This window comes from Anoplopoma fimbria, unplaced genomic scaffold (assembly GCF_027596085.1).
Source record: "Anoplopoma fimbria isolate UVic2021 breed Golden Eagle Sablefish unplaced genomic scaffold, Afim_UVic_2022 Un_contig_8501_pilon_pilon, whole genome shotgun sequence".
NCBI lineage: Eukaryota > Metazoa > Chordata > Actinopteri > Perciformes > Anoplopomatidae > Anoplopoma > Anoplopoma fimbria.
This window is the reverse complement of record NW_026553228.1, coordinates 10,498-28,016: the sequence shown is the minus strand read 5'-3', so window position 1 is coordinate 28,016 and position 17,519 is coordinate 10,498. Positions and strand designations below refer to the sequence as shown.

Sequence of the window (17,519 nt, the reverse complement as noted above, 5' to 3'; positions counted from 1 at the left end):
ATTACCATAAAATGGCACTCACTTTAAAAAGAACTTTTATTTATCCAATGATTATTAGGTTTTTTTTTAAACACTGTCTGTTACTGTCTAGCCACCAAAGGCCCGTTGAGAGAGGAGAAGCTTTGACAGAAATGTTGTGCCTGTCTGAGTCGTCTTCAGTTATTACTGTGTGCTCAAAGCAGTGAACTTAATGAGGTGAAGGTTGCTGGTGTTATATGAATGCTGACAGAAATACCTGCAAACACTGTGCAGGGCTGTAGGAAACTCTAAAAAGTTTAAAGGTTAAAACATAACAAAAAATGTATAAAACTATACCAATATCCATTTAGATAGTTTACATAGCATTTCTATTGAATAGCACCATAATGAGTTTGTATCATAGGTATGTAATATATAATAACATTCTAATTTTAAATGGAGATGTGATGCTGATTTTGAAGTTCCTGGGAATCAGCATCACCAACAACCTGACATGATCCTCAAACATCTCCATGCTGGTAGGTTCTTTATCAACTTTTAGAGAAAAATAGAAAGCATCCTGTCTGGAAACATTACAAACTGACATGTGATGTGCATAGCCCAGACAGTGGATGATTAAAACCGCCCAGAACATCATTGGTACCCATCTACTGAGCATCAGTGCTATTGGTGAGAAGAGGAGCCTGTGAAAAACGAAGGGGATATTTAAAAACAAAACCCAGCCAGCCACAACCTGGTAAACCCTGCTGCCCCGCAACCCTGCTGTACAATGATAATAAAATAATAAAATAACCTTGCAACCTTGTAAATGTATAATGAAATTCCATCAAAGATGTGAAAGGGTTCATAAATGAATCATGCAGAATAAATCTCACTAATAATGGAAAAGTATTCTATAATTCAAAGGAAAAGGTTTTCAGTCAGAAGTACACAAAAAGTTAAAAGTGGTGATGGTTGACTTTAATGTTTTCATGTAGCAGCAGTGATGTGAGCCCAGTGTGTTAGGCTAAAGGTCAGTCTTCAGTGTAAAGAAGTGCAGAAGCTGAAGCGGCCTATGACTCTCTCATAATGCAGCCCCACTTATACATTACATCTAACAGGACGGGAACTTTTCTTTCAAATCAGCGCTCTTCCTTTCAACTAAGCTTCCGCCTGCAGCAACTCATATCAAATGACTGTATACATCAGGACGTGCGGGGTCTTGATGGTGAACACTTTGTAGCGTGTGTGTTTGTGTGTGTGTGCAGCACGGAGTTTACAATTTTTTAAAGATTTGTTTTCACTGTAACCAAGGATTGACTTTAAATATGCCAGACTTCCACCCTAATATCTCTCCAAATCCCTGTGAAAATTATGACTCAATCATCGCCAGAGGTAATGACTGTTTACACTCTATTTTACAGCGAGGTTTTTTATTTTTTTAACGATCAATCTGTTTAGTGGGAGTGTTGACTCAGTCGCTCAGACTCGTATCCCTTGCCCCCCGGTCTTTTGCTAATTTTCTTCCGCAAAGAACGAATACGATAATGAGCCTTTGCAAAGTCCTTTGCCGTTGGACGTGGAACAGATATTCTTTGCAAAAGTTCCGCTGGAGCAGGAGGGCCAAAAGTGAGAGGTTACATGGATTGAGGGCACTCTGGCAAAGCGTGTCCGCTCTCACATCCTCCCACACACCAGCGCCACGCATCATGTCAGACACAGAAACACACACATAACGTTTCACCACACAGGCTGAGCTCTAGTGCACAGTTTTGGCACATGATCAAACAGTGCAATACACATAGAGTTGGCTTTCATTGTTGTGTTCAGAGACGCAAACCTCAGAAGAAAAGCTGGAGCAACTTAAAATCAGATAGACAAAAGGAAACATACTGAATAGATAATGCCTTTTTTATGTCATGTTGTATTCAAATTTATGCATTTCTTTTTTTTTGGGGGGGGGGTGGATTGTGATTTTGATTTCCTTCACAGGCAGAATGTATTAAAATGAAATATTTGCTATGGTCTGATGTGGAGACTGCTGTTTCATGAAACTAGAAACATGATCTGGGAAATCACTTCATTTAACTGTGATGTTCTGTGTCTGTCCTCTCACACAAGAGAAATCCCCTCATCCGGCGTCTGCACGAGCATGTTTCACGACAGACACTGCTGTCAGAGCCGTGGTTTACAGACAATTACAGCAAACAATACGCAGTTCTTTTCTGACAGTTCTCATCTTGGATTCCAATTCAGAGAAGGTGCCGGAAGTTGAGCAGAACAAAACACAATGTGTCACTTTCTGTGCACTGACTGGCAAGGGGAATATAAAAAAATAAAATCAGTGGGAAGATATCAGAATAAATTCAAAGAAAGTGCTGCACATCTCTGACTTGTAGGCCCAAAGATCCTGTAAGATGTTCCACACGAACAGCACAATAAAACTCAATATCCAAAATGATTTTTCCCCCTATGCTCTCGTTATCCGAGCTGGTCTACATCGGTCCCCTTTATAAGTACCAACTGGAGCTCATATGAGGATGTGATTAGATTCCTGATAATTAATTATTAGTATTATCAGCAGGTTGCTGTCCTGATGTTGGCTGCCACTCAGTGTGTGACAATGTGTGTTCATCTTGTCCAAGCCGCCAGGAGGAGTACCGGACTGTGTGCTGATGACGCTAGCGGCTAAAGTCAGAAAGAGGAACTGAGCCGGACTGGCACTTTCAAAATAAATCTGGGATATGTATTTTCTCCCAGATTACAGTGGCATGTTTGAATCATGTGAATGACATTAACATTATGACTTAAACTGAAACAAAATAAAACACAAAACAAAACTTGGTTAAAAAACGTCATAGATTGTCTTAAAAATAAGAATGTTTTAATGTATTTGTGATACGTCCAAAACAAATAAGGAAACAGAAAAAACTCAAAATGTAGTTGACAATGCAGTTTGATTGTATGGGAATGTAATTTTTAGGAGACCAGGCCGATATTTACTGTCTTATCAGTTTCAAAACTGATAAGACAGTTTTGAAACTGTGATGTCATGGTGTACTTACACACTAGCATACATCTTTACATCACTGCAGCAAGGTGAGACGTTAAACCACTGGAGGTCAGAAGAAACAGCATTTGTGAAGCTGCTCTTTAAAAGCAAACGAGTCATATTAACATATATTATCTCTGCATCGAGGGTGCAGGCAGACAGCTGGCTGAGGAGGACATTAAACTCCTTATTACCATTTATGTTGCTATTATCAGTACTGCTTATGCATACAGTTAATTGGCTACTGCTTAAAAGTATGTAAAACCAAGTGACAACTGATGAATCGAGATTCGTATGAACCTGCATTAAACTGGTGCATTACGTTCCGTATTTCCTGCTATGTGTGCTTAAGTGTAGACTTAAATGGGTGAGTCATGCCCAGTTATTTTATCAATGTATGCATGAACATGTGTCAAACTGAATTCTCAATGCAGAGAGAGCAAAAATCATCATTTAACACTACCTGAGTCCATTAATCACTTGAAGAAGAAACGTTTCCCTCGCACCAATGTTGTGTTTTGTACTGAAAAAGCAACCAAACAAAATGCACGCACAATTATTTCTGAGGAATTATTTGCATGTACCAAATAAAATAAACTTACTCAAAAATAAACTATTCATTAGATGGGATGAGTTTGAAGTGGCAGAAAGGGGATGTAACAAAATAGAGTTTCCCTGCATAGTATTGAATTTCTTTTGCAATTTTGTTTCATTCAAAAGCCTCAGAGTGTTGGCAGAGTGCAGGCAGCTGTACATTCTGAGTGAAACATGGCTCTTTAATCGGTTATTCATAGCTTTCTGCTGCCTCAAGGCCACCCTTGTTGGCAAACAGTGCTTTGAAAGCTAAAAAAAAGTGCACTGCAAAGAAACAGCGTATAATGAAGCTGTTATAAGAGCATGTATACAGCAGTAACGCTTTTGATACACACTACAGGACCAATTAGCAGCAGAGAATTCTCTGGGTGCACAGGAACAGGAAATGAAAGCACTTAAAACGTTCAAGCGAGCAAGAGATGCAAATGTGGTTTATTTTCTTATTCCAGGGTATTCACTACAGAGAGACGGGAGGGTTTATCAGTCATTTATCACACGCTTTACTGAAGAAAACATCCACTGGGTTTCACTAAGGACTTTATTTCTCAATCCTTTTTTTTTTGGTACACACAGCTGCCGCCAAAGTAAAGTTGTTATAAGTATCCGAGGAGGCCTGCATTTGACCACTGGGACTCAAACAACTTTAAGCTTTTTTGCCAATCACAATTTTAAAATACATAATTTGGGCAGTAACTTCCTTCTGATTAGCTTTACAAGACACTTAATACTTGATTTTCTCTTAAACTTTCTTGTTAAAAACCAACACATTCTCACTCCCAACTTCAACGCATTGTCAGTGGAATTAAACTTCAAACTACGAAGCTCTAAGTTCCCCTCTATCCTCAGTTTTGAACGTGGCAGGGATGGCATGTCAGTTTTCACCTTGTGTATGTTGTGTCTTTTCAAAATAAACTTCCGTCTTCACAGGAAGTTAGGTAAAGGCAACAAAACCACTTAGTTAGGTTTAGGAAAAGAGTGTTGTTGACACTCTTGACTTAACTTTACTGATAAACGAGTCACATGACCAACGACTCACGTGACAAAATGTCAATGCTTACTTGTATTTTCACACGCAGTGCAGTGTTAGTTTGACCCGTCCACCTCCCCTGTGTCGACAGTCTTGCTCTTTATACTACACCAGCTGCTCTGACCATCTGGTAATGATGCGTGTGGGTTTAGATTGGAGTTAGTTGAAAGTGCTTGGCAGATGCCAAGGTGCACTGACCAACTATTGGTATTTGACAAGTTTGGAGTGAGATCGGGTTGCAAATACAGACATGGAAACGTGGATAAAATGCTGTAAACATTGAACCGAGTTGACCTTCGCAAAGGCCCGCCCTGATCTCACATGGCACACATACAGTTTACCATAACAGCAGAGGCAGATTTACGACTCTCAATTTTCTTTTTCTTTAGATAGAGGTCAACTTTGTCCGCTGAGATGACAACTTGTGCTAGCAGATTTGATCAGATTTAGCTCGCTAGCTAATTAAGCTAACATTCGTTCCATAAATTGTTGAATTGCTGACTTTCTCCAACTGACTCATTCAACAGCAGGAACCCTGTAAAAGTCATAAAAATAGTCTTAAATATGCACTTGATTGATTGATTTGTAGTCAGGTTTTTTTATATATGTCATCAACTAAAGTTTGAACTATTCTATGTAGTACTGAAGCTCCAGAAACTATATTTGTTACTGTTACCTAGTCCTAGTAGTCTTGTGGACGTCAGGATATTGGAGCTTACCTTGCAGATTGGGAAATGTTCTCCCATAAGGCATTAGATGTGAGAGAACATGGGGGGAAGGGCCACTGACAAATATTTACAGACCGGAGCAATTCATTGTCATTTCTCCTAATCCACTGGTTGCCATTTACCTATGCACAACAAAAAAAGTCAAAGTAGTCACACATGGACAAAAACTCCCACTCTGGTGATTTGGTGTCTGACTAATTAAACAACTGATCAGAACGTGAACACTGGTTTCTGCACAAAGAGTCTCTGAAGCCAAATTAAAAAGCTGTGATCTTTTCGGCCTACTGAAGCCTCCATCTGATGAACTGAACCAGTAGTGTGTAGTTCATCCACTTCTCAAACATTTTATTTTTAATTTAAAGCAAGAGAAAAATACACTTTAGATTTATGGAAACTGCATTCTTCTCTATCCTAGTATCCTTACAGAAGTATGAACTACTAATTATGATGCATTTATAGCTTCCCAGGGAACCAGAGAGGACAGGTTTACTGTAGCTGAAGTTAGTGAATATTGTTGGTTTGCAGCGTCATTGTCAGGAAATAGTCTGAACTAACTAATAAGGAGATTTCATTTCAAATTTTTAAAGTGTAAAATGCTTTGAAAAAATTCTATATATTTTTCTTTTCTGAAACACTGTTTACATATCTTTGATTTGACTCAACTTCATTTTGGATTTTTCATTTGGACCGAGGGTGTTATTGACCATCCATGTGTTGATGCCAGAGTTACAGTTAACATTTACAATATTAACCTGACGGTTAGGTTCTCTGACAGGAGGGGTTATCAATTTAGATATAATAATTGTACACATATAATATCATGGTATAAATATCATGTTGTTAGTTGGGAGAGATTACCCATTTTCCCCTTGTATGTAATCCAAGGAGTACAAACATCATAAAGAAGAAAAGAATATGGCAGGGGAAACGCCTGTGTACAAAATAAATAATGAATTGTAAAGAATGGAGTGAAGGGCAAACATTTCTGTGATGTTCAGTTTGAGTTGAGTTTACAGTTGAGGTCATTAGTTAGATGCAGTCCTGAAAGAAGGATTCAGAAATTTTACATAGGTCAAAATACTTATATCACACTATGAAAATACTCATAATATTAAACACTAGAAGTTAAGAGTTAGTGGAAACTCCTTTACATACTGTTTGGTAATTTAATCTACAGCATGCATAATTTTCTAAAACATCATCGTATATTTGTTGCCCCCACCATCCCGTGAGAACAACATATCTCTAAATAGTCAACTTCTCAGAAAAACAGCCCTGTGTTCAGCTTTGTGACGACGCATTTTCCAACTGAGCCAAGATGCTTTTAAAATAGTTTATTTAGCTTAAAATGAAGTGGAATTTTCTGTACCCAAAAAGGAACATTTCACCCGTTAGTTCATCACACACATTCAAAAATCAACATATCTAGAGATACATGGTTCTCATTGGGATGTGTTTAAAAATTGTAACCTAAAACCTTTTGTATTTGTTGCTGTCTAGCCCCATCTTGTGGCCTACTTTGGTACTGCCAGGAGCTGTATAATATTCATGTGATCCAGGAATGATTTGTACAAGAGAATAATAAATGATAGTCGATTTCCTCTCAGAAACCTTGTTTTAGTAGTATAAAACATAGAACAAAAATGTCCCGCACACTGTCTTCTTCACTTGTTTATAAATATATTTTAGTAACAACGTTTCGGTATGTAGACCTTCATCAGGTTATTTAAAAAAAACTAAAAAAAACTATATATTTTTAAAACCCCGCCTCTCACATAATTTCTTAAGTACAATATTATGATATCTCATCCTTACCATAAATATATAGGATAGAGAAGGAGCCAGACAGTGAAGCAGAAAGACAGACAGTCTGTTAGGTCCAGAGAGATGGATAATACCAGCCTGCAGAGATAAAGATACTGAGGATAAGAAAGTAAGATAAGATAAGATAAGATAAGATAAGATAAGATAAGATAAGATAAGATAAGATAATCCTTTATTAGTCCCGCAGCGGGGAAATTTGCAGGCTTACAGCAGCATAGAGTAAAGTGCACACAAGAGACATAGTAAAGAAAGACAAGGTAAAATAAAAAATAAAAATAAAAAACAAGTATTATAAATAAGCAATAAAAACAGTAGAAAAACACAATAACTGAAATATAATATTTACAGACAGAAAAAACCTATTTTAACTATTATTGCACAGTGTATTGTATTGCACATGTGTCATGTGGTCTGCTGGGAGCAGAGCTGGTTGTGCAGCCTGACAGCAGCAGGAAGGAAGGACCTGCGGTACCTCTCCTTCACACACCGGGGGTGAAGCAGCCGGTGGCAGAAGGAGCTGCACAGAGCTGCCAGGGCGTCCTGCATGGGGTGGGAGGTGTTGTTCATCAGGGATGACAGCTTGGCCATCACCCTCCTGTCTCCCAAAGTGTAAGTAAAAGAGCTATGATCAGCTGATGGTGTGGGTCAAGCACCAACGTGACACCAGCAGATGTGACAGTGTCAAGGCAGGGTGAAGTCCCTCGTTAAAGCAGCGCACATGTGTGCACACTGAACTGGAATCTGGAGTCTGCTGCAAAAAGTAGTCAATAAAATATTGTCAAAAAACTGAAAGAGCAGTTTCCTCTTTCTTGTTTATTTGCTACTGCGAATTCTACACTAAACAATTTCAATGTAAAATAATGGCAGCAGAGAGGCCAGTAATTTACTGTTATGTCTCTGTTGATGGTGGTATCTCATTATATATTGGTTTACAGTATGTGATATACTGTAGTAGAGTAACTGGGGTTTACTGCCATTTTAAAGTATAAACCAGCTTGTTACCATTTATTTACAAAGGGGTGTAAAATCTGCTATCATAGTGTTTTCTTTGCAAGGAATTTAAAGTGGAATAATGTCAATCTCTGGCATAATTTCTCACTTAATTTTAGAAAAAGACTTAATTATAATACTGAATACAAGGTTTGCTCCTTTTCTTTTTACAGGGAACAAGGCTTGGACCTTGACCTGATGTAGAGATATTGTTTTCTCTTCCCATACGTCTTAAGGCACACTGTATTTGTAACATCGGAGGGCAAGCTTAGCTATTTTAGCTCTGGAAAAGATGGAAGTTCAGCTTCCCCTTTTCAACCGTAAAACAGTTGTTGTCTCTAGGTTGTGAAGTAGTAGTGTTGATCCGTGATCCGTACGGTTCCCCACTCGCGGTTTTGCACGCATGTGAACCATGGAATAATTACACCGTTTAGTGACATCGTTTTCTGACAATATTCAGTAAAATATGTAATTTATTATTTAGCATTTATTCTTTTTTAGTCGCTGAGCCCTGATAATGTTACATTGCAAACTATTAATCCGTGTTTAAATTGACAAGGAGGTGGCAGCAACGCTAAAGGCCAACATAGAAGGTTTTGATGCGTTCAGGCCATGTTTGGTGAAAATGGGGTGAAGGTGAATTATAACGTTATCACGATGCGTTCACATGTAAGCTCATGTAAAATGTGTGGGTGAGAAACTTGAATAACATTTCAATCCATAATATGCAGTTTCATTTCTATGAAGGAAAAAAAAAATATATATATATTACAATAACAAAGAAAAATAATTTACTATTACATTTAGTATTTTTGATGGTTTACACTGACGTCAGAGAGGTTGAAACGGAAAAAAACTGTCTGGAGCCTTGTAGACCAGCTGTATAATCAATATGGATCATCAATGATCGGCAATTAGTATCAGCGGCAAAAAACGTGATCAGGCGTCTCTAAAAGTTCTATCTGCTCCCATTTTTCTCTTGAGCTAATCTGCTCCGTGATCCGATCCGAACTGTGAGTTTTATGATCTGATGCACCACTATTGTGTCGTAATTAGTATCAGCATCAAGGAGGCAAAGTTAGCCCCTGTTAACTTTGCTTTTTCATATTGTCATGTGTGTTGCAATTCAAACAGGTTGTTTGTTAAAATATGAGATAAGTAGAAAAAGGCAAAGGTCCCTTACAAGACCGACATATTGTGGGTGCTATTGAACACATGTTGGCTTTCATGTGAGAGTCAGTTCAACAGTCATGACCACACTAACAAGCTGACACAGCATTGACAGACTATCATCTTGTAAAGTGGATATGTCAAACATGTCTGCCAACATTTGCAGATATAAAAATCCAGTACACAGAGAGCACCATTAGCATTCATTTGGAGTCTTGTTTTCAGGCCATCAGACTGACCCAAGTCCAATAGTCACTCTGCAATAACCTCCAACTTGTTTGAAATATTAGGCTCTTAGGTTTCTAAATGCTCCATTTTGTCCGCTAGTTACTTGGAAACTTTGGTGCTCACACGTGTACAAAAAGCACATGTTTTAAAGATTAAGTTGAAACTGACAGCATGTTTGGAGCCAGCATGTCCCTTCTAAAAGAGAAATCTTACAAACTATCAAATGACATTAAGAGGAGCTAGTATTCAAAGACTGATCTTGAACACAACTGAAGTTGCAAAAAATACATGATTTTAAAAAAGGGAGTTTGATCTGACGTGCTTTAGGACACCTCTTTGAATTCTGCAGAATTTAAAACAAAAAAGAAAACTAATGAGAGAAGTGGGGGAAAAGGTGCAGAAGGCAGCAACCAAGCTAAATCCACCCTTGTCCCACGCTCCCTTTTCCACTTGTCAACATCCTGCTGCAAGGGGTATCTCTCTGGCAAGGTCAGGGGATTTTGTTCTGGCCCCAGTCTCCTTGCAGATTCCCAATCATCTTCCGTTTGGACACCATTGCTGCTGCTAAGATACAAACAATGTAGGAGGTTGGACATCAATGTCCATCAGTCCACATTCTCCTCTTTCTTTTCTCATTTCCTTCTCCAACTCTTTCAAATGTTCCGTCAGCTTGCATCATTTTCTGGCATTCTGCATGTCTGCCACCTTCTCTTACATTTCCTCCTTCTACATCTTTTCTTCCATGTCCCCCCCCCATCTTTCTCCACATTCATTGCTCACCTCCTCCTGTCCTCCCTTGTTAATGTGCAGAAATCATTAACCCTTGCTTGGGTTCAGTCCTGGGGCGGTGGATGGGATTAAGTTACCTCAGGAAGGGTAACACTTGTCAGGTCAAGTGTCCAGACTGAAAGTTGGTGCTGACATATCCAAATTAAACTCCCTTACATCTGCCTACAGTATCCTTCCTCCAGACACAGACAGACAGGGGAGGGTGTGACTTTTATGCATGATTAAATAATGAATAATCTGTTTGTGAAATCAAGAAGTCTAATTCAAGGTTCAATAAAGTCCTGAATCATCAACAATCCGAAAATAGATGAAAATAAAACTCAGAGATACAGATATATATTTTTTTTTGGCACAGAAAGACTCCAATTATCCTTATCCTGTAAGCACGCAGGATTAGTTTCAACAATGTTTACAGATTGTATAGCCCAAATTTGTGATTTTGGGCTATACAATATAAATTGATTTGAAACTGAATTAAAAAGTCATAGTATAATAAGTGATAAAAAAGTAATTTTATCGTATGCCAAAACAGTCACATTATAGTATGTCGTAAAAATGTCATAGTAGAGTATATCATATCATGTCATAGCAGGTCATAGTATAGCATTTAATAAAAAATCATAAAATGTCATAGTATAGTATGTAAAAAAGGGTAAAAAAAAGTCATAGTATAGCATTTCTTAAAAAGTCTTAAACAATCCTAGTATAGTATTTCATAAAAAGTCAGCATCTTACATTAAAATTCAGATTGTAGTTAATCATTAAAAGTCATAGTATGGTTTATCAAAAAGTTTAATTCTATACTTTAAACAAATTGTGAAAAAATATAGTAGAGGATGTCATAAAAGCTTGTATTACGATATGTAAAACAGTCCATAGTATTTAAACAAATCATGTTTAAGTATGTAATATAAATAATATAAAATAATATAAAGCCATAAAAAAGTCAGAATAGAAGGTCAAAAGAGTCATGAAAGTACTAAAGTGTGTCTTTAAAGTTATACAATTAGAGTAAAGTATGTCAAAGTAATAGACGTCATTAAAAGTCATAAAAAGTCTTAGTATGGAAAGTTATAAAAAGTCATAAAATAATAGTAAAATATTTTTATATAAGATCATTGTCATATGTCAAAAAAGTGATTAAAAATGATATATACACTATGACTTTTTTATGATTTTTTCTTGCATAATGTACAGTGACTTTTAATGACGTACTATGACACACTCATAGTACGTCATTAAAAGTCACAGTACATTATGCAAGAAAAGGTCATAAAAAAACAATGCTGTAGTATGTTATAAAAAGTCATAGCATAGTACTTTATGAAAAGTCATGGTATAGTGTGTCAAAAAAGTAATAGATTTGTATATCATAAAAGTGATAAGAAGTCATATAGAAGATAATAAAAAGTCCCAGACTTACTGTAGAGTTTAAAATAAATCATATAAAAGTGTTTTAGTATAGTATGTTATACATGTCATAGTACAGAATGTGAAAAGGTAAAGAAAAAGTCAGAGAATAGTATGTTAAAAAAAAGTCCTAGTGTAGTATATCAGAAAAAATTATAGTCAATTCAAAGTGGAGGACAGTGTCATAAGAGTAGCATAGCTCCTTTCAGGTATAGCTCACTATGTAATGTGGGCGTGAGAAGTGAGAGAGAGACAGAGAGGTGGCAGTGGATGCACTCAGAGCAGATTGAGGTTGTAGATCGGACCAGAGAAGAAATGTTTTTGTAAACATTACAGATGCCTAATATTTATCATGTATACAGTGATATATAAGCAGATTTCTCAGTGTTCCATATAAACATCATATCTTGAATATGACCAGAACAGGGATAACAGGACAGGGATGTCCATAAACACACACAAAGACTGAGCATTTTCATGAATTCAAACAGTAAACTGTTAAAGGAACAATGTGTAACATTTATGTGGATTAACTGGCAGCAATGGAATATAATATTAATTACTATGTTTTAATCAGTGTATAATCACCGGAAAATAACCCATTTGTATCTTCCTAGTGAGCGGGTCGTCTATTTCTACACCAGCCCAGAACGGACACTTTTCATTTGTACTTTTTAATGTTTTGATGTCCTGTGTTACATTACATTACATTACAGTCATTTAGCAGACGCTTTTATCCAAAGCGACTTACAGGAAGTGTATTCAACATAGGTATTCAAGAGAACTACTAGTCACCAGAAGTCATAAGTGCATCTCCTTTCTTAAACAAGCATCTAAAAGCATAAACCAGAGCAAAAGTATAGTGCAGAAGCAAATTACTACGAAAACAATAATTGCAACAGACTAATACGAATACAATAAGTGCTACAAACTAATACGAATAGGATAAGTGCAGTAAACGAATACGAATACAATAAGTGCTACGAGGAAGGCTCAGGGTAGTACTTCTTGAAGAGGTGAGTTTTCAGCCTGCGCCTAAAGATGGGCAGCGACTCTGCTGTCCTGACGTCAGTGGGGAGTTCATTCCACCACTGAGGGGCCAGGACAGAAAAAAGCTGTGACCGGGTGGATCGGCCGCAGGGACCTCTGAGCGACGGGGCAACCAGTCGCCCCGAGGCAGCAGAGCGAAGTGGTCGGGCGGGGGTGTAGGGCTTGACCAAGGCCTGGAGATAGGAAGGAGCTGTTCCTTTCACTGCCCTGTAGGCTAGCACCAGAGTCTTAAACTGGATGCGAGCTCTTACAGGGAGCCAGTGTAGAGAACGGAGAAGGGAAGTTGTGTGGGAGAACTTGGGGCGATTGAACACCAGACGTGCTGCAGCTTTCTGGACAAGCTCCAGAGGTCTGATGGCCGACGCCGGGGCTCCCGCTGTTATCCCGCTACAGCTAGCATTTGCTCTCTCTGTCATGCTGAGCTCGTCGAACTACACACACACATATACACAAACACTCACGCGTAGCAGATGGACTGCTGTGGTGATGTGAACCAGGTGAAATGAAGGACACTCAAATTGACGGTAACTGCGCTTGTTATTGTACGTGCAATAAAATATTTGCTAGTAAAAAGACAATACTTTATCAATGCATCTGTTCAACAAGCGCGGACATGTAAACGAAAGGGAAACCTAATTCAAACGGCCACTGCCGCTATGTTTACACAAGCACACCACAAAAGATCAGCCAAAATCTCTTTTTTTTTTTTTTTTTTGTTAAATTTCTCTCTGGCTGAGACTTAGCATCCAGCAGAGAAATACTCTAGTAATGAAATGATTTATTCATGTAAAGCAGAGTATTAATAACTGTAGATACTAGTTGTACTAAAATCCTAAAGATAAGTCTCTCTACCTGAAATCCACGGTAGTTTTTCGAACACACTTGGAAAGGCAGGGGTGGCCAGAGGCTCATGTTGTTGCTTGCTATCTGCAACCTCCCCACTAGATGCCACTAAATCTTTGCTTTGAAAAAAAACAAACTGTTAATGAATGTATTTATTTAGGTTTGTTAGCGTCAGTGTCTTGGGGTAGCAGGTGATGGTCCCTCCCCTGGTTCTGAATAGTTTTTTGAAAAATTTTCTTCCTCTGGGGGTTCTTCCTGTCCAGAGCCGGCGTTTGATGTGGTGGCCTCATCACTGTCCTCAATTGTCCCTTCCCGCAACATCCAGGTGCTCTGCAATATGTTGCTGATTGTAATTCGCTGCTCCACAACAGGGTGCAGAATGCTTTGGATAAGGTCCTTTGCCTCAGAAGAAATAGACGGTTTTTCGGGGAAGTTGATATTATGCTGACTCTGAATTCTCAACATCCTCCTAACGTTGGTGGCGTCATAGGGCATTGAAGCAAGGAGCATCATATACAGCACAACACCCATACTCCACACATCAGACACTTTGGGGTTGTATGGTAAACTTCTTAATATCTCAGGTGCCGCATAGGACGAGGTGCCACAGAAGGTTTCACTCAGCACCATCCGCCCTTCTGCGTAAGTGAGCCTCTTGCTGAATCCAAAGTCACACACTTTGAGGTTAAAATGCACGTCCAGCAGCATGTTTTCACATTTAAGGTCTCTGTGGGCCAAGTCACCGTTGTGAAGATATTGGACTGCATTGCACAGCTGTGCGAATAGCCTATAGCCTGAATATTCAGATAAGGCCCCCCTGACATTGATATGCTTCAAGAGGTCTCCTTTCACACAGAACTCCATCACCACATAGACCTAGAGATTGAAAAGTAAATTGTTAATGATCAGTGCTAAATGGACTTGTACTTGTATAGCACCTTTCTAGTCTGCCTATTGCCACATGCCCATTAGGACTAACTAACCATTCATACACTGTAGGACAGCCTTCAGGAGCAATTTTGGGGTTCAGTCCATGAAAGATATACCTCTCGACCTCTGAGCCACAGTCCATGCTAAAATCGAATGTGCAATGGATGTAAAAACAATGTCTAAACACTAGCGTTAGTTGTGTTTTATGGGTGCAATGCAAAGCAACTATCTATATCTGTTTTATTTCACAAAAGTATTTAGATTCCGTAAATAACAAAACAGATAACTTGAATAAATCAAATAATAAAACATGGATTGTATTTGACCTCCATTATACAAAAGAAGAAAACAGTTATAAAAGTGTAAATTAAAGCTGGGTAACTGTTACTATGGTCCAGGTGGAAATAAAGAATATATGAGATCATGAGGTAAAAATCACACCTTTAGAACATCAGTCAAGTTGTATCTTGCACTGCACAACTCATGGTTAAAAACTGATGAAAAAAAAAAATTACTGAGGGAAAACATCTCTGAACTGATAATTGAACTGAGACTTATTTAAATCTGCATCATGGATTGTACTGCTATGTTGGCTACTAGCAGATTATGTTCACTATAAAGGTCAATTTAAGTTATTTAACATATGATAGCCTTTCCACGGGAACAGCTTTTCAAATTTATTGGCCATGTTGGTCATTTCCCCTTATTAGCACCTTTGCATAATTTCCCCCAAAAATCATAAACAGCCTATATCATATTAACGTTGATGTTTTCTTGAACCTAAGGTAACTAAAAGCAATTTGTTTGCATCTGCATACACACTTTGTTGTTTTGAAAATAACAAAATGCTGTTAAAGTCTTTACATATATAATGGCAAGTGAAAAATATGAGTTTGCCCTCAAATTAATATATTATTCGAAGATATTTCGGTAACTCTTTATATGAAGATCATGTCTATAATGTGTTATAAACATATTTATAAGAGATTAAAATGTATTTTTAAAGCTTTATACAACTCTTTAATCCATGTTTAAATCATGCATGGCAACACGATTTAAAAAAGTTTTAGAAGTGGTGGACAAAATATATATTACACGTTTAGCATTCATAAGCTTTGTACTTCCATGCCAAAGTGACAGCATTGTTGGAAAAAAGAGTCTGAGTTATGGGTTACACAGCACATTTTAACTACCAAAATTTAAGACTCTGAGGTATCATAGCAGATTATACATTCTGAAAGGTTCTGAAATGGTAAAGCAACAGGACTGTATAAGGTTATAAGCAAGTGTATGATACTATAATACACCTATGAACATTATTTTCTTGCTGCAAGTGAAGACACAGCAGAAGTTCCATATCCAAACATCCACTAAATTCTGGTTCGGAGCTCAAGGACTATAAGCCGCCTTATAAAGTCAATTATTGTATATTTAAGTCGGGGAATAAACAGATGTGCAGAAGATGTGCAGATTTAGTGCAGTAACTCTCCCACTGTACAACTATTATAAGTAAATAATTATATATGTATTACCTTGCTTGTGTGCCATTCAAAGATGTCAAGAGTCTTGACAATGTTGGGATGGTTCAAAGACCTGATGATCTCCATTTCCCGACACAGAAACTTTTCCAAGTAACTAGAAGTAACCTTTTTTTTGTCTATAACCTTTATGGCAACCCTACTCCTCAGGCGGGTGGAGTAGGCACTCACAACTTTGCCAAACATGCCTTCTCCCAGGTTGCTCTTAAATGTGTAACCACGGCTCTCCATGAAGCTTTTGTTCATCATGAAAGTTATGACGACCGCAGTATGTTGAGTTACCGAACTCCCTCCAGAACATGATCGAGTTTTGTGGTGAAATGCCACCTGCTCAGTTTGGAATAGTATATGGAATCATAACACTGTGACATGAGGTTCTAGAAGCAATGGCTTTGAGAACCTTCAGTCAGAACTGAAACAGGAAGTTGTAGAATGTGAATGAGGCGAGGCATTAGGGCACAGAGAGAAATGACAGAAACATTCAAAGTTCACTTCAGTTAAAGCATAACATACACTATGTTGTGCATGAAAAAATAAATATATTGTAAACGTGAGAAAATAAATGACTATTAGGTTAATCTTTCCTCTTTACCTTTATGGTTGAGCAAACATCATTTGACCCATTAAAACAAACATTGTGTATAATGAATAATATTTGTTGTCAGACTCTCATTGACTATGAGTATGTGATCCCAGAGGACACATATATACCAGACCGGAACTGCAAACTGCAATTATGATTTTGATTTTTGTCAATTAACATACCTGTTTAGCTGGTCTGAGGTCAGGTCAATGGCACTGCCAGCTGACAACAACCCTTGTCAAAACAAGTCTACTCCCTATGACTGAAGAGGGTCCAGTTAACTAACGTTGTGCACAATTCACAAAAACTCTATTAGCAAATATCCAAAATTTAATTATAAGAATTAAGAATTAAGAAACAAGCATCCTTAGCAGCATACAGGCAGTGTTTGGTTGGAGAGGTTAACTCAGTAAAGTCATGCACACAACAAGGCCCCGAACACATAGAAGTTTGACTGGGATCAAGCTAGCCAACATTGTGTTTCCTTTAAAACCCCTGGGGCTGGTTCCACCTCCATTGTGTCAAAAGTTCTAAATTATGTTCAATATTTAGGCTATGTATTTATTTCTTATTATTTAGTTTGAGCTCTCCTTAAATCGACCACAGCCAATATATGTTATAACCCCATTTTTAGCTTTTATTTATTTATTTAAACATACATACATACAGGAAGTGAACAGCTTGACAGGTGGATGAGAAAAAGAATGCAGGTAGTTTGTCAATTAATAATTAATGGAACTATCTAACTTTACTGCAGCATTCACAAAAATGACTGGTATAAACAATAATCATTTAGTCATTGTGG

The 17,519-nt window shown here is 37.8% G+C and overlaps 1 protein-coding gene across 1 annotated transcript; it reads right to left on the bottom strand.

The window, feature by feature from the left end:
• Nucleotides 1-13,834: 13,834 nt before the first annotated feature.
• Nucleotides 13,835-16,380, bottom strand: LOC129116394 (testis-specific serine/threonine-protein kinase 1-like). The gene is made up of 2 exons (XM_054627305.1): nucleotides 16,126-16,380; nucleotides 13,835-14,539 (listed from the first exon to the last, which is right to left on the bottom strand). The coding sequence occupies exons 1-2, from the start codon at nucleotides 16,378-16,380 to the stop codon at nucleotides 13,835-13,837; spliced, it is 960 nt and encodes a 319-aa protein (XP_054483280.1).
• Nucleotides 16,381-17,519: the final 1,139 nt, after the last annotated feature.